Source organism: Hemiscyllium ocellatum, chromosome 7 (genome assembly GCF_020745735.1).
Source record: "Hemiscyllium ocellatum isolate sHemOce1 chromosome 7, sHemOce1.pat.X.cur, whole genome shotgun sequence".
NCBI classification, from domain to species: domain Eukaryota; kingdom Metazoa; phylum Chordata; class Chondrichthyes; order Orectolobiformes; family Hemiscylliidae; genus Hemiscyllium; species Hemiscyllium ocellatum.
The window spans coordinates 69,280,918-69,299,270 of record NC_083407.1 but is presented as its reverse complement, the minus strand read 5'-3'; the positions used below and the strand labels follow the sequence as shown (position 1 = coordinate 69,299,270).

Below are 18,353 nucleotides of genomic sequence, written 5' to 3'. Positions count from 1 at the left end.
GAGGAAGTGGTGGAGCCTGTACAATTGTAATATTTAAGAGGCATCTGGATGGGTATATGAATATGAAGGGTTTGGAGGGATATGGGCTGGGTGCTGGCAGGTGGGACTAGATTGGGTTGGGATATCAGTCAGCATGGACAAGTAGGACCAAAGGGTCTGTTTCCATGCTGAACAGCACGGTGGGCGGCACGAGGCAGAGTGGTTAGCACTGCTCCTCACCGCGCCAGAGACCCGGGTTCAATTTCCGCCTCTGGCGACTGTTCTCTCCGTGTCTGCGTGGGTTTCCTCCTACAGTCCCAAAATGTGCAGGTTAGGTGAATTGGCCATGCTAAATTGCCCATAGTGTTAAGTGATGAGGTAAATGTAGGGGAATGGGTCTGGGTGGGTTGCGCTTCTGCGGGTTGGTGCGGACTTGTTGGCCGAAGGGCCTGTTTCCACACTGTGTAATCTAATCTGTGACTCTCACTCTGTGTAATTAACTACATCTTAAGAACCAAAGCTGCTTCTCTTTAGTCCACCTTGTTGCATTCCTCTACCACACTTGACAAAGTATGCTCTGTCAATCTCAATTCCAACCCAAAGGATAGATTTGCTGGTACTATCTTATGCTTACCAAGTGTCCAGCTAGTTCATACAATGTGCTAAACAGTGGTAAGGGTCCATCACACTACACTACTTACTGTGAAAAGAGATGGGTGCAGAAATCTAGAGCTGTAACTGAGCACAAGGTACGTTGGTCTGCTGGTGTGTGGTTACACCCTAGTGTTTGTGAATCAGACCCCCCAATTGGTAAATAGATTGTCTGCTTGTGGGTATCTTGGTGGAGGGAAAAAGCTAAGGGAGTAAATGCTGACTTAAATCCAGGCTGGAGTCCTGAAGGTGACTTGGAAAGTCAATTATCATGCAGCTTTGTCACCTGCAGCAGAGCATTATTATTTTCATACTTGAACAAAGAAAATTATGAAAATTATCTGGGTTCACATCTTAGTATTAGACAATGTAGGACCTCTATACCATTTGTTCAGGCCTGGATCCTGTGGGGGACACCACCCATGTGGTCTACTTTTGGCACAACTTGAGCAGTAGTTGCTAGTTACAAGCCCTCATTCAGCTTGTCTACAACATGAGTACCAGGGGTTGCATCTAAGAGAAAGATTATGTATCATTGGATAGCAACTGCCCACTGTGAGCTGGGTAGACTTTAGTCAACTAGGTACATGCTTGAATGGGTTCTTCAAGCTTAGTCATCTTTATGATAGGTGGTTTGCTGATCTGTGCCAAGTAGAACAAACTCAGCCAACAAGATTCAAGTCTTTCACATTGCAAGTGGGAATAAGCTACAGGTTGACAATGCATTTAAGAAAACTGTGGTTGAGCCTTGAATGTTTGTTTTCCATGTGACGTCTCCACTCTACAAGAAACTTGGCTGCCTCAAAGTAGATGCCTTTAAAGAGAAACACCACACTTCTGGCAGGGGAAAATCCCCAAAGGCAATGCAAGTTATGGAATAGATCTGGCAGTTAATTACTTTGTACACAGCCACACCCTCTCTCCTGCCCCTGGCAACCAAGAAGACTCTGATTTCTTATTCTGAAAATGTGTTGCTGGAAAAGCGCAGCAGGTCAGGCAGCATCCAAGAAACAGAAAATTCGATGTTTCGGGCATAAGCCCTTCATTCCTGATGAAGGGCTTATGCCCGAAATGTCGAATTTCCTGTTCCTTGGATGCTGCCTGACCTGCGCTTTTCCAGCAACACATTTTCAGCTCTGATCTCCACCATCTGCAGACCTTACTTTCTCCTCTGATTTCGTATTGTTTGCTTACCATCCACATGGGCTTAATTAATCTCATTCATCTCTGTCCTGACACTTGATGTTTTTCTATTGGATATCAGCCTCCCTGGCAAGGACAGCATTTGTTGCCCATTCCTAATTGGTCTTAAATTGAGTGGCATGTTAGGTCATTTCAGAGGTTGAGACAAACACTACTGTGGTTCTGAAGCAAGATGTAGGCCAGGCTAGATAAGGGCAGACTTCCTTCTAAGTATAATGATCGAACCAGATGCCATAATGGCAGATGGTGAAATTTGTTTCATTTAAAAACCTGAGAGGGAAAAAAAAGTCACCTTTTTTTAAAGATAGTGGCAATATAATGGCTGATCGTCATTAAAACCCACTGTTGTCCTTCCCTGGTCTAGTCCACATGTGGTTCCCAAACTCTCAGCAATGTGGCTGACTCCTAACCTCCACCCAGGGCAATTCGGAATAAATGAAAAATAGATTATTTTACCCATAATTATCCTGAAAAATTCATTGCAAATTTTTAATTTCTGACCTTGCACCCTATTATTTTAAACAACTCAATTAACCATTTTAAAGAGAGCCTGTTTTACTCTGAAACATTTTACAGCTTGTTTACTATTCTTTCCTGTGTTTTTATCTCATCCTTTCATTCTGTTTTTGCACTTTATCTGTAATGTCATTTAAATTTACCCAGGATCCCCACCCACAAAATTAATTAGTCTGTTTTTGTAGATACTGATTGACCTACATGTTTCTAGAATGAAGTGGTGTGGCTCATGCAATATGTTTATCTTTGCATCTGTCCTACTTGTGTCTCTGGGCTCTATTTGGAGTCCAACCAGCTTTACTGCTTCAATTAGCTTTACATAGCTAACATTTGTATGCAGTTGATCTTTATTAAATGTAAGGTGTGGTGTTTAAATTTGACAGGCTTTGGCAAATTTTTTGTAATAAATAATTTGTCTTGAGCTGAAATTCACTTGAAAATATTTACTTCAGTGGACCTATGCTCTGAGTGTAGAAGCTTTTTCTTGCATAATCTTGAAGAGACATAGTATATTGCACACGATCTTCACTAACTGTGACTGTAAACATAAAATTACATGGAGCCTACAACACAGAAGTATGTTTGGCCCAAAGGGTCTACGTCAGTGGTAGTCCTCCATGTCAGTTTTACCTATCCTAATTTATGTAATTACTTATTATTTCATGTCTTATCTTACTTAAATCCATCCTTGCTATTTCAGTTTCAAACCAAATTCCAGGTAGAGAGGTTACTTCTGAATTCCTTTATTGGATTTATTGACCTGGTCAAACTTGCAAATAATTTTTTAAAAGCTGCTCTTTGGTTAACCTCTGGCCATCTCTTGTAAGGAAAAGAGGCCAACTTGTTCAGTCTGTCTTAGTTGTAACCTCTGAGTCCTAGTATTGTAAATGAGCTATATCTCTGCCAGATTGTTTGACCAATATTGGGTAGCTTGGTGGTTAGCATTGTTGCCTTTCAATGCCGGTAATCCAGGTTCAATTCCAGTCTTGGGCAACTCCTCTGGAGTTTGCATGTTCTCCCAATTTGTGCATATGTTTTCGCTGGGAGCTCTGGCTTCCTCCCACCATCCACAAAGAAAGGTGAGGTGGATTAGTATGCTAAAAAGAGAATTGCCCATTGCACTAATGTTTATAGCCTCCGCGCGCATACCTCTCATTTTCCATTTGCCATATTTAAAGTCTATTCCGCTTCTCTTGAGAGCCAGCCAGTCACTTGCTCCAAACAGACTGAGTTTGGAGTTGCATTTGAAATTTAAAACACATTTGCTTTTCACTTGAGTAATATATCTATTCCTGGGAATTAAAAGAACTCTCTCTGTCCCTTCAGCTTTCAGTTGCCCAGAACGTTTAAGCTGAGAGAGTATCTGTTTATTTCTGACTTACAATAAATATTCAAGAGCAGTTCAGCACACTTTTTTCTTGCCTACAAGCTGCAGTGTTTAATATACTGCTGTCACCTGAGAGGGTTATTGAGAGTTTGCATTTGTGTGCACATCCCAGGTATTTCTAGAGAAGTCTCCTTTGTCTTAAGACTGCTATACTCAGGTGGTAATTCCTTTCACTCGTGTCTACAAAGGCATTTAATAATTGACAATCCCATGTTAAACTGAAAAGAATATTTGCACTACAGAATAATCTTAAATGCATGGTCCATCTTCTTCCCTGAGTGTTTGTGACAGTGGTTTTCTCATTACACTACCATGTGGTATAGAAGGTGGGCCACACCATTAGCTTTGTTCATGTGCCAGATGTCACTGCAGATTATGCAAAAAAACTTGCATCATTTGTACCCTCTGGATGACAAAGTGCTTCATGGATGGTATATCTTTGAAATGTCATCAGTGTTAGAATGTTTAAAAAAAGATAATCTATTTACTCATAGGAGGCTAGTTTTGGTTGAGTGAAAATGTTGGATAAAGTCCATTGAATTTATTGTGCAAATTTTGATTATTCAATGTTGGCTAGTTAGTATTTATTCCAGGATTTTGGATTTCCTAAAAGTGAAAAGTTAAGATGTTAATATCATGAAGTAACCAGGATTATTACCCTTGTGATTTTTACTCTGTCCATGTTCTTTGTGCATTACTTCACAATTCTTTGCATTAAACTTCATCATCATCTATCACCCATCTGCCCAATCTACCAATTGTCTTTGTCGTTTTGAATACTTGTCATCTGGCAAATAGCAAACTCAAAACAGCACCGACCTCATTGTTCAGAATGCTCCCAGGTTTTGTATCATCCACAAAGTTTGAAATTACTTTCCACACCAAGATCAAGGTCACTTGTATATGTCAGGCAAGTCAAGCATTCAATTCCTAACTGTTGAGGAATTCCCATTGCAAATGTTCCTCAGCCCAAAATGAGGTTTAAACACAGCTTATCAGAACACACCAGTTGAGTAGCCTGGTTTAGCCAGAGAAATCACTAATTCACATGCTCATGAAAAGTGTTTGTAATGAGTGCTGAGGACATTGGGTTTTGTTTCCCACTGTTCAGCTGGGGAGAGTTCAACCAAAATGTTCAGACAAGGAGTCTGACAGTACACAGTGGATGAGCCAAGCAAGTATGTGGATATTGGGCTGTCTTCAGCAGACACAATTAGGTTGCCCCACATCCCCTACTCATGGTGTCAAATGATGAAGTGCAGCATACAGATGAGGAAGACAAGGGTCAAGGATTGGTCCACCAGAAAATAGGATAAACTTTACTGGACTTGCAAGCTCTTCCTTACCTGTATCAGCCCTAGTTTACATTCGTGGTAAGTTTGCTTTTTGAGTTCCCTCCAAGATTTGAACACAATAGGGCAGAAACTTCAATGTAATACTGGAAAGTGCTCCATTGATTTTATGGTCTCATTTTGGAATGAGACATTAAGCAGAGGCCCTTCTCTGTCGACTCAGATGTAAAAGATCCCATGGCCCTGTTTTGGGGAATAGGGAAGTTATACGTGGTGACCTAGCCAATGTTTATCCTGCTTTCAAAATCGCAGAAAAAAAAGTTAGTAAATATTGCTGTTTTGAGTTTGCTGTTTGCCAGATGACATGTATTTCCTACATTATAGCATTGACAGCACTTCAAAAGTTCTTCATTGGCTGTAAAGCACATTGAGACACGAAAAACATTTCTTTTCAATGCAAGTTTTTTCCTTTCTGTGAATTGAGTAGACTGGTTGGAAGCCTTCATTGCTTTTTTTTTGTTACTTTTGAATCCATTCTTTTTGCAAGTTCAGTTGCTTGATTATAAAGATGCCATGAAAGTTTTTTTTCCAAGTGGTTTTCACTTGGAAATTCTTCATTTCTTAGTTTAAAGTTCTGTTGTTAGCTTGTTATCTGAATGTTAACAATGTCAGAATCTAAAAGACAATACAGGGGCCAAATCTGAATTTTTACATACTGAGCAAGAAAGATATATCATATTTCAGACAAACTAGCTTAGTAAGTTTGCTATGAATATTAGAGGTAAATAAATCATTGCATTTGTTCATGGTTCTGGTCTCCCTCCTATCAGAAGGATGTTGTGAAACTTGAAAGGGTTCATAAAATATTTACTGGAATGTTGCCAGGGTTGGAGGATTTGAGCTATTAGGGAAGAGGCTGAACAAGCTGGGGCTGTTTTCCCTGGATCGTTGGAGGCTGAGGGAGTGACCTTATAGGTTTAGACAGTGGATTTGGTTTGGCTCAGGCTTGGAGGGCTGAAGAGCCTGTTCCTGGGGTGTAAAATCACGAGGGGCATGGATAGGTAAATAGACAAGGTTGTTTCCCTGGGGTGGGGGAATCCAGAACTAGAAGGCATAGGTTTAGGGTGAGAGTGGAAAGATTTAAGAGATGTAAAGGGGCAACTTTTTCACTCAGAGGGTCGTGTGTGTGTGTGTGTGTGTGTGTGTGTGTGTGTGTGTGTGTGTGATGAGCTGCCAGAGGAAGTGATGGAGGTTGGTACAATTATAACCATCCAAATGCCTTTTAAATGTTGTATGGATTGGAAGGGTTTAGAGGAATGTGGGCCAAGTGCTGGCAAATAGGACTAGATGTCGGGTCAGCATGGATGAGTTGGACGGAAGTGTTTGTTTCTGTGCTGTACATCTGATTCTATATCATGTTTTTTGCCCATTACCAGTTGCTATCTAGCCATGGAGCTAACTCCATTGTGTGGAAATGGAGTTCAATTTAAGCTAGACAACAAAGGATGGCAGCTACTATTCTCTTGAACAACAATACTGCAACAATTGGCATTTTATATGTTTGATAAACTATCCTAAGGTACTAAGCTAAAAGTGTTGCTGGTTAAAGCACAGCAGGTTAGGCAGCATTCAAGGAACAGGAAATTCGACGTTTCGGGCCAGAGCCCTTCATCCTGATGGAAGGGCTCTGGCCCGAAACGTCGAATTTCCTGTTCCTTGGATGCTGCCTAACCTGCTGTGCTTTAACCAGCAACACATTTTCAGCTCTGATCTCCAGCATCTGCAGACCTCACTTTTTACTCTAAGGTACTAAGCTAGGTGACAAACCTTGGTCGTAGAAGTAGGTTTTAAAAATATCTTTGAAGAAGGTGAGGTTTAGGAAAGAAACTCCAGAATTTTGGGGCCTTAGCAATGAATGCATCATTGATAGTGAGTACAATTAGGATATTAATTGGTGGTAAACCAGCTGGAATTCTAAAACCAACCTGAATTTTCATGGTTACCTTCCGTAAGGTGGTAGGTGCCTGGAACACGTTGCCAGCAGAGGTGGTAGAGGCCGGCATGGTAGATTCATTTTTAAGATGAGTCTGCACAGGTGCATGAGTAGGTGGGGAGCAGAGGGATACAGACGCTTAGGAATTGGGTGATGGATTTAGACAGTGGATTTGGCTTGGAGAGCTGAAGGGCCTGTCCCTGGGCTGAACATGTTCCTTGTAATTTTTAATTTCAGGTGTTTTGAATTTAAATTCTTGATTGGATTAGATGATTGCTGTTGAAATGTGTTGCTGGAAAAGCGCAGCTGGTCAGTAGCATCCAAGGAGCAGGAGAATCTAAGTTTTGGGCATGAGCCCTTCAGGCATTCCTGAAGAAGGGCTCATGCCCGAGACTTTGATTCTCCTGCTCCTAGGATGCTGTCTGACCTGTGCTTCTCCAGCAACACATTTTTCAGCTCTAATCTCCAGCATCTGCAGTCCTCATTTTCTCCTGGATTAGATGATTCCCAGGTATTTCCTACCTTATTTGGGTGATTACTTGTAATATATAATTTCTTCATTTTTTAAAAATGAACGTCGATGTTGTGGCCATTTTGAAGACCTGGATAGAGCAGAGACAGGAATGGTTGTTGCAGGATGCAGGATTTTGATGTTTCAGTGAGAACAGAAGATGGTAAAAGAGGGGGAGGTGTGGCATTGTTGGTCAAGGACAGTATTATAGTTGCAGAAGGGATGTTTGGGGACTTGTCAACTGAGGTAGTATGGGCTGAGGTTAGAAACAGGAAAGGAGAGGTCACCCTGTTGGAGCTTTCTATAGGCCTCCGAATAGTTCCAGAGCTGTAGAGGAAAGGATAGCAAAGATGATTCTCTATAGGAATGAGAGAGACAGGGTAGTTGTCATGGGGGACTTCAACTTTCCAAATATTGACTGGGAACATTATAGTACGAGTACTAATAGATGGGTCATTTTTGTCCAGTGTGTGTAGGAATGCTTCCTGACACAGCATGTAGACAGGCCAACAAGGGGTGAAGCTACATTAGATTTGGTACTGGGTAATGAGCCCGGCTAGGTGTTAGACTTGTAAATAGGTGAGCACTTTGGTGATAGCGAAAACAATTGTTATGTTTACTTTTGTGATACAAAGGGATAGGTGTATACCACTGGGCAAGAGTTATAGCTGGGGGAAAGGCAATTACGATGCGATTAGGCAAGATTTAGGAAGCATGGGATGGGGAAGGAAACTGCAGGGGATGGGCTCATTAGAAGTATGGAGTTATTCAAGGAAAAGCTCCTGAGTGTCCTAGATAAGTATGTACCTGTCAGGCAGGGAGGAAGCTGTAGAGTGCAGGAGAGGTGGTATACGAAGGAAGTGGAATCTCTCTCCAAGAGGAAGAAGGCGGCTTATGTTAGGATGAGATGTGAAGGCTCGGTTAGGGCACTTGAGGGTTACAAGGTAGCCAGGAAAGACCTAAAGAGAGAGCTCAGAACCAGGAGGAGACAGAAGTTGTTGGATAGGATCAGGGTAAACCCTAAGGCTTTCGATAGGTATTTAAGGAGTAAAAGAATGACAAGAGTAAGATTAGGGCCAATCAAGGACAGTAATGGGAAGTTGTGTGTGGAGTCAGAGGAGATAGGGGAAGCACTAAATCAATATTTTTCGATAGTATTCACTCTAGAAAACGACAATGTTGTCGAAGAGAATACTGAGATACAGGCCACTAGACTAGGTGGGATTGAGGTTCACAAGGAAGAGGTATTAGAAATCCTGCGGATTTGAAAATAGGTAAGTCCCCTAGGCCAGATGGGATTTATCCTAGGGTTCTCTGGGAATCCGAGGAGGAGATTGCCGAGCCTTTGGCATTGATTTTTAAATAGTCATTGTCTACAGGAATAGTGCCAGAAGACTGGAGGATAGCAAATGAGGTTTCCCTGTTCAGGAAGGGGATTAGAGACAACCCTGGCAACTATAGACCAGTGAACCTGACTTCAGTTGTTGGTAAAGTGGTGGAAAAGGTTATAAAAGACAGGATTAATAATTCTCTAGAATTAGATTAGGGATAGTCAGCACGGTTTTGTGGAGGGTAGGTCGTGCCTCACAAACCTTATTGAGTTCTTTTGAGAAGGTGACCAAACAGTAGATGAGAGTAAACTGGATGTGGTGTATATGGATTTCAGCAAGGCGTTCGCTAAGGTTCCCCACAGTAGGCTATTGTACAAAATGCAGAGTAATGGGATTGTGGGAGATATAGCCGTTTGGATCAGTAATTAGCTTGCTGAAAGAAGATAGAGGGTGGTGGTTGATGGGAAATGTTCATCTTGGAGTCTAGTTCCCAATGGTGTACCGCAAGGGTCAATGTTGGGTCCACTGCTGTTTGTCACTTTTTATGAACGACCTGGATGAGGGTGTAGAAGGGTGGGTTAGTAAATTTGCAGACGACACTAAGGTCGGTGGAGTTGTGGATAGTGACGAAGGATTTTGTAGGTTACAGAGAGACATAGATAAACTGCAGAGCTGGGCTGAGAGGTGGCAAATGGAGTTTAATGCAGAGGTGTGAGGTGATTCACTTTGGTCAGAGTAACCAGAATGCAAAGTACTGGGCTAATGGTAAGATTCTTGGTAGTGTAGATGAGCAGAGAGGTGTGTGTCCAGGAACACAGATCCTTGAAAGTTGCCACCCAGGTTGACCGGGTTGTTAAGAAGGCATACAGTGTTTTAGCTTTTATTAATAGAGGGATCGAGTTCTGGAACCATGTGGTTATGCTGCGGCTGTACAGAACTCTGGTGTGGCTGCACTTGGAGTATTGTGTACAGTTCTGGTCACCACATTATAAGAAGGATGTGGAAGCTTTGGAAAGGGTGCAGAGGAGATTTACTAGGATGTTGCCTGGTATGGAGGGAAGGTCTTACAAGGAAAGGCTGAGGGACTTGAGGCTGTTTTCATTGGAGAGAAGGAGGTTGAGAAGTGACTTAATAGAGACATATAAGATAATCAGAGGGTTAGATAGAGAGAACATTATTCCAAGTATGGTGATGGTGAGCATGAGGGGGCATAGCTTTAAATTGAGGGGTGATAGATATAGGACAGATGTCAGAGGTAGTTTCTTTACTCAGTCATATGGGTATGGAATGCTTTGCCTGCAACGGTCGTAGATTCGCCAACTTTAAGTACATTTAAGTCGTCATTGGACAAGCATATGGACATACATGGAATAGTGTAGGTTAGATAGGCTTCGGGTTGGTATGACAAGTCGGCGCAACATCGAGGGCCGAAGGGCCTGTACTGCACAACCGTTCTATGGACAACCGAGTCAAAAACAAGGGGTGCTGGAAAAGCACTGCCAGCCAGGCTGCATTTGAGGAGCAAGAGAGTCTATGTTTCAAACATAAGCGCATCCTGTTGCAGAGCTTGTGCTCGAAACTTCAACACTCCTGCTCCTCGGTTGCTGCCTAACCAGCTGTGCTTTTCCAGTACCACACGTTTTGACTCTGCTCTCCAACATCTGCAGTCCTCGTGTTCTCCTGACAGTTGTCTGGAATACAAGTTACTGTAAACATCTGCTGCTTCATGGTTCTTTGTCCCACTGGGACAGTGCTCGAGTTTGAGGTCAGTTTTCCTGGGATCTTCTATCTTATACTGGCTTACAGACTGCAATGTTAGAGGCCCTGAGAATGGTCACCTGACCTCTTTAATCAGGAGGGAATGGCACAATCGGGAATAGCCCAATTCTGTGCTGCAGCTTGAGGTAGCAGCGATGTACAGAACAGGTATTTGCTTGTTTTCGTCATTTATTCTTCCCTCCTGGTCAGTATGCAAATTTATGGTTACTGGGTTGAGTGGGAATTTCCCAAGTTCACTAAGATCCAGTCAGACCACTGCTTCTCTTCCAGTAAGATGATGCAATATATTGAGCAATCAAGGAAATGAAGATGCCTCTGTTCAAGCTTTCATAATACATGAATTGTCTACTGTTTCCTTTTAGCTGTAAATGGCAAAGTTTGCATTAGAGTATTAGCTTACCTCATGAGGAATTGCTTGCAGGTGAACTATTGTGTTTTTCATATGCTTGATTCTGTTCATGTTAAAATGTCAGATTTATATTTAATATACATTTTAACATTTCTAATGTGACAACACAGGATGGTCTTTATTTTTGTTACATTGTAGTGAAGTTAAACCAGGAACTGATTACTGCAGTGCCCATAGGATTGTTTAGTAGGAGTATTTTTAGCCACCTGACAACAACAACGTTCTTCGAATACAAAGGCAGCTTTTGTATATGCCTTAGCTCCTTTTCTTTTCTAAAATGTGGCTGTTTAATATTTATAAGGGTAAATAATTGCTGTAAATATCTACGCAATCAGGACTACATCTGCTTTTGTGGCAGTTTTGAAATTCAATAGCTTTGAAATGTTGTTTTCTTGCAGTCACTGATGTTGGCGGGGCAGGGGGGAGGTGGTGTGTGGAGAAAGGTGTGTTGCCTTGAGCATTTAAAGAAATTAGATAAGATCCTGTATATTTAAAACATTGTGAAATGCCAGTTCCTTCTGTTAAGTTCACAAATGTATGCGAAGGTTTATAAGGTCCTTCAAGTTTGTTTCTGTGTGCAGAGCGATTAGTTCTAGTGGCTGTCACAATTGCATGTATCTCTTTGCCCAAAAAGAATGGAGATTTCTTGTTCCAATTGAAACTTAAAATTAGTGTTTTTTCTCTCTGGCAAAAGTGTGCTGTATGCCTTTGTTGTGGAATTCTGAATTAAAATTTCAGGCTTGTTAAAATGTTTGAAAATAGGGTGGCAGTTTTCTGATGACTTCAATAAATAGCAGATGTCAGAAAATGAAAATTAATTACCATAGATTGTGACTTTCCTGGTGCAGCAGTTTGAAGGGTGTGGTGGGGGCGGGATGGGAGCTGAATAGCTGTATTGGTGCAGAATTGATGATTGGGGTTGAAAAATAATGCACTTTATCAGGCAGAAGTAACAGACTTTCAGGTTTATTTTTCTAGCAACCAATACCTTGCCTTAGTTGAAACAGTTGTTAGTATCATTTTGAACTTAGTGTGGATATGACATTAAGTGGTTAATCATTTTCCACCTAACCATCAGAATGATATCTCTGTAACCAACTCCTGGTGTATTTGTGTGTTGTATCTTTGCTAGTGCATTGGTGCCTTTTCTGGCAACATAAAAAAAAATTACTATTAACATTTTATATTTATTATTAACTTGACTTGCAATTTGCTTTTTTTTTAAAAACAGAACATTGATTTAATTGACATCCTCTGGAGGCAGGATGTAGATCTTGGTGTTGTCCGTGAAGATTTTGATTATAACTACAGACAAAAAGAATGTGAGCTAGAGAAGCAGAAGAAACTTGAGAAGGAAAAGCAGGAACAGTTGCAGAAAGAACAAGAGAAGGCTTTACTGGCACAGCTGCAGCTAGATGAAGAAACGGGTGAATTTGTTGCCTTTCGGCCAGCAAAGCACAGTAAAGCTGAAATTCCAGGAAGAATTACAGAGCCTATACAGGTACAAAGGTTGGCACGGCTGAAGTCTGAGGAACTACTGTTTCTTTGCTGTTCTGCTAAAGCTTTATGAAAACTAACAAATTTACTCTTCTTTCTCCAATTTTTTTACAAAAAATTTGGTTGCCAACCAATTGTCAACGTAGACTGTAAAGCCAGCCCAGAGAGATGATGGAGCTTTGTCGTTTGATGAATGCATGCAACTTCTTGCAGAGTCATTTCCATTTGTAGATGATATAGAAGTAAGCCCTTTTATGATTTATGATTTGTTCTACTATCTAATTGAAAATCTTAGGAAGTTACTGTTTGCTGGATTCCTAATATTTATAAACTATATTTGAAATTTTGAAAATATTGTTTCCTGTAGTTATGAGGCACGTGAGTTTTCGATGTCTTGTAAGAACAAATGTTCAGTTACAATTTGGATTTTAAACTTTACTATTTTGGCTATCTAGATTTTGTAAAAATGTAGGACTTAGTTTTATGGTTTAAAAACATGAATAAATGGCAGTGTTATTATCTAGTTTAACTGTTTCAGTTGTCATAACTAAAAGCAGGGCGGGTGCTTTTATAAGGAAATGTGACCATACCGATTCAGGCGACCAAAACTGTTTCTCTAAGATTTTTGCAACATAACTCAGGAAATGCAGTAAAGGCCAGGCAGCAGTAAAGTGCTCTTTTTTTTAAAATTTGTTTTAAATTTATTTCTAGTCTTGTCCGGTTGTACTTGAACCTCCTGTTCCAGCCCAGACCAGTTCACAGCCAATGTCTCCCCAGCAGCCACAGCAAGGAACTACTGCAATCCTTCCATCCACAGCACCGGAATCAAACCCTCTGGAGGACTTGGAGCAAACCTGGCAAGAGCTGCTCTCAATCCCAGAACTTCAGGTAAATACAATAGTTGAATTCAGAAGGAGCATGAATGTAACAAACACCCAAAGAATTCAGACCTGTACTACCATTTGCTCACAGAACAAACTGGTCATTGTCTCTCGGGATATTAATCTGACATTCAAGATCCAACTCAGTTTACTTTTTTCTTCAAGTGCATATTATATGACCTTTAATTTGTGTGTGCAAGTGTTTAAATGCAGATAACTGGATACTTTAAACAATAAGAGCTTTCATCCTGCAGAGTGTCTGCATTTGATTTGCTGGATTTAATCCTTGCATATCATACTATTTTGAGTCCAATTATTGCATTTTAGATAGTGTTGCAGGCAGGAGTAGGAGTGAAATAATTATATATAATTTTTTCTTTAACCTACAGAAGCTACGTTTTATTTTGAAATTGGACTAGGTCATACATGTTAATGACAGCACAATAAGTATAATTCCTTATAGGGAAGGAACGTATGAAAGTAAAATGTTATCAGAATTTTTTTGTCTTTCATAATTTATGAATTTCTAATGTTAGAAGCAGGTCCTTGGATAATTCTACAATAGTCAAGTGATTTGCAAGCATGAAAATAACATTGGCCACCAGTTTTCAGAGGCTCTTAGCAAATACACTGTCAAAAAACCATACTATGTAGAAAACTTTACACTCCTTCATTACATCAACATCATCAAACACATGTCTTAACACATAGGAAGATACTATCTTTAACTAATGGGGCAATTTTTGAGAATGATTGATTTGTTTTTGTTTACTGCACTGGTGCTTTTAATTAGCATGACCATTTAAATGAAGAGCTAATCAGGCTTTCATTTTGCATGAACTGAGTTTAGCTGGTTATGTCTTAACCTTCAAATGCTGACATTTTGAATAAATCAAACCTGACCTAGTTAAAACCATTCTCTGCATTATCTGGCATAGAAATGGCAGCACAAAAACTGGTTATTCAGTCCTGTGATAATTTTAATGCTCCTTATGAGCTACTTCCCATGACTCTTCCTCCATCCCCATCAGGATGCAAATCTAGCCTTTTCTCCTTTTATTTTAATGCAATTTACCTTTTGCATCAATTTACATATTCAACCATGTGAGATGCATAATCTACCAACTCTCAGAGTAGAGGCTTCTCTTGAATTCATCATTACTGTCTTGAATATATAACTACGAGGTTTGGTTACGTGGAAGTTTCTCCATGTCTATCTTATGAAACCCTTTCAACCCTTGGACATTTTTAGTACTTTTTAGATTTTAAAAAAAAAAGTCCTAATGTATTTATTTTTGTGCTCTTTCTCAACAGTGTTTGTACATGCAGAATGACAATATTACAAGTATCGAATCTGCAGAATATTCTTCCAAGAGTAAATCTTCTGAAATGCAAAATGACAGTTACAGCCTCAGTACAACTCTGCCAGCTGATCATGTTTCAGGCAGCAACACCAGTTTTCTCTCTCTCTTTGATAGTCCATATGAGGAAGTAATGCCATCTGAAAGCCCCACACTCTTTCAGCCAAAAACAAATCTATCAGATAGCATGAACCTTTCATTCAGCAATAATAATTTCAATAACCTTTTCTCTACATCTCTGAATATGCAGAGAAATGGCAACATTTCCCCAAGTAACAATATGAATGACTCCCTTACTAGCATTCTAGATGATTCTCTCCTTGAACAGATCAACATCACTCAGTTGGAGGTGAATAAAGATTTTGATTGTAAACTGCCACACCATTTGCCTGAGATTCCTGATTCTGACTCTGGCTTGTCTATGGGCTCAAGCCCTAGTGGAGCCTCTCCAGGTAATTCAAAGCAATCGTCTCTTTGTGGAGATGCTTCTAATGGTTACAGTGATTCTGACACAGATGACATGGAAAGCAGTTCTGCGAGTGTTCAACCTGAGTTTGCTGAGCTATACCCAGTGCAGTTTCAAAATGACTGTAACTATCAGGCACCTTCTCTTCACAGTCTTACAAATGTTAGACTGAACCTTTACAACAAAGGACCAAAGGATGACCTGCCAGTGAGTCCTGGCCATAATAAAGTCCCATTCACCAAAGACAAGTATTCTAAACGACTCAGCCGAGATGAGCAGAGGGCTAAAGCTTTGAATGTTCCTTTCTCTGTCAAAAAGATTGTTAATCTTCCTGTTGATGATTTCAATGAAATGGTGTCTAAGTATCAGCTCGGTGAGGCCCAGCTTGCTCTCATCCGTGACATCCGTCGCCGTGGCAAAAACAAGGTGGCTGCTCAGAATTGCCGCAAGCGCAAACTAGATAACATAGTGGGTCTCGAACATGATTTGGATCAACTTAAAGATGAGAAGGAGGAACTTTTGCAAGAAAAGGGAGAACATACCAAAAACCTGCTTCAGATCAAGCAACAGCTGAACAATCTATATCACGAGGTTTTTAGTATGATACGTGATGAAGATGGAAATTCGTATTCTCCCAATGAATACTCATTGCAGCAGACTAGTGATGGCAGTGTATTCCTTGTTCCCAGGAGCAAGAAACTTGAGACAAAAAGAGAATGAAATTCCAAAGGATCTGTTTTGTTGGACTTTTTTTCTTAAACTGAAAACTCAAACTGCTATGAATTGTAAGATTGAATCTTTCTTTTTCATGTTAAGTTTCCTATGCAAAAGAAAACTAACTGAAGCTATTTTTTAAATTGCTGCTGGTGGCTTAGAGGTAAAACAATGACAAAGATCGCATATTGACTGTAAATTCTCCTAATTTTGCCAGTGCTTTTATTTGATGATTTCTTTATTACCTATCACACTTTTTTCTATGTGTGCTTGTATAGATTTGTAAATATTGCACATTTTATTTATATATGCAGATCTCATTTGCTATTAATGAAAATATTTCATAGAATTAAAGATTGTATTTTAGTAAGCTAATGTTTCTTCTGTTGCAGTACAGTACTTGTTTTATAACTTTATTAGAAATGGATAAATGAGAATTGAAATGTATCATGATTTTTCATTTTATTTGCTTATATATAGGAAAAATAAAATTTAACTGTCTTTATGCAGTGCAAGTGTGTTGACTTATGTATCTAACTTAAATATTTATACAACTATAATACGACACAAAAATGATCTATTTGTTGATTCTATTAGTAGCTGAACTCCTGAATACCACTTGTTGTAGATGAATAGTCCTGCAAGTATGAGTTCCTTCTCTGGTCTGCCATGTTTGAGACTCTGCATCGTTTGTTGTCGTGCTGCAGAGCACAATGCACCATATCTCTTGATAAACTATGTAACACACTTAATAGGAAGTGTAAATGCTGTAAGGTGACTGAAGGGAAAAATAATGCAACTACAGAACACTAGATTCATAGGTATAGTTCTAGCATTTAAGGGAGACATTATTTAAACTGTTTAAAAATGCACACTCCCCAGAGAGATGGAGAAAAGATGGGAACCTGCATGGATCCATTCTGAGAAGTTAATGCTCCTAATCATGAGACAAGAGTTAACACCCATGATATGAACTGCTGAAACTGGATTCACAATTTGCATTCATAATGTGAGTCAAGCCTATATCCCCTTGATTAAGATGACAATGTAACAAGATAACTCTTGTCACCATGTACATAATGGAGAACTGAAAGACACAGGTTATGATTGAAACTTCCTAGTCTGGATCAAGATATCTTAAAGTGTATACACTGAAATTTTGTCTCTTTCAGGGATACAGCCTGTCACATGGAGCCATTCTAAGATAGAAAGCTGTTTGCCTGGTAATATTTATCCAGCTCAGTAAGGCCTATTTTACAGGGATGAGCAATAAAAAAAAATCATCTTTCTCTCACCAGGTTGAAAGAGGAGAATGAATATCAGGCAAGTTTTAATACTCAATTTAGAAAACATCAAGTAGTGTTGAGGGAAATTACGTTATGAATGAAATTAGATCCTAAATTTCCACTAATTTTATAAAACACTACAAGTGACACTTGTAAAGCGATGTAAATAGTTTGAGCCCATTCATGGCTTGGAGAGATGTTTCTTCAGTCTTCTTTATGATTAGAATAAAACAAAATGTCAGCGAGTGCATGAAAACTAGCGCAGGCTTTAAAATAGCATTCGCTTACATACATCAGACTTGGTAGCAACAGATGAAGGAAGTTTGCTTTACTTTTGGTTATGTTCTCCACGTGATTCTGGCATACTAATTTGTCTAAGTGGGAGCTGGAAGAACAAATGCTAGAAACAAGAAGTCCATCAGCAACTGTAACGATACCACATTAGCGGACGGAATTTAATTCATCTGGTTGCACATAAAGCAGGGTACGCAGATCCATTTAACTGATCGTCTCTCAATGTGTAAGTCTCCCAATGACAAAAAAAACCTATGATTAAGTCAGGTGAGTAAGGGCTGATGCAAGAAACTTGCCTGCTCATACCTGAATTGTCAATTAGGATCAGTGACGAGACAATGTGTAGCAATGATCTCTGCTACTGTAAATTAGTGTCGGTTCAGAGGTTAAATAGGAGTACACTGTGTGCAGGAACAGACTGGAATGAGTCTATTTTGTTCAGGAGTGAAATGTTTCTTTAGACCATGCCTACTGTTGCAAACAGTGCATGGAATTACTTCCTATATTAAAGAGGCATGTTTGGAAAAATTAATTTGTACACTACACTATTTGGGACTTTGTTTTTAGTATGGAGCAAAGTCCTTAAAACCTACATGGAACAGTACCCATTGATAAATATAAGGATAATACTTGATATTCCATATGGGTGAACAGAAGTCATTAGTTGCATTAAAAAAAACCTTGGTTCCTAATCACAATGTCACATTGGTCATTGAAGGTTACAAATTATGATTACCTCCAGTCATTTCCATGTTCTAATGATCACACTTGCTTTTGAATTGCTGTGCACAAGCATATAACAC

At 39.8% G+C, this 18,353-nt stretch overlaps 1 protein-coding gene across 1 annotated transcript in view; it reads left to right on the top strand.

The window, feature by feature from the left end:
* LOC132817132 (nuclear factor erythroid 2-related factor 2-like) overlaps window positions 1-16,377 on the top strand; it is a 40,706-nt gene extending 24,329 nt beyond the window's left edge. The window contains exons 2-5 of the mRNA XM_060827328.1: window positions 12,283-12,552; window positions 12,695-12,790; window positions 13,260-13,436; window positions 14,744-16,377. Of these exons, the coding sequence (XP_060683311.1) occupies window positions 12,283-12,552; window positions 12,695-12,790; window positions 13,260-13,436; window positions 14,744-15,976 (1,776 nt within the window). The 3' untranslated portion in view covers window positions 15,977-16,377. The remainder of the gene's footprint in view (window positions 1-12,282; window positions 12,553-12,694; window positions 12,791-13,259; window positions 13,437-14,743) is intronic.
* The last annotated feature ends 1,976 nt before the right edge of the window (window positions 16,378-18,353 follow it).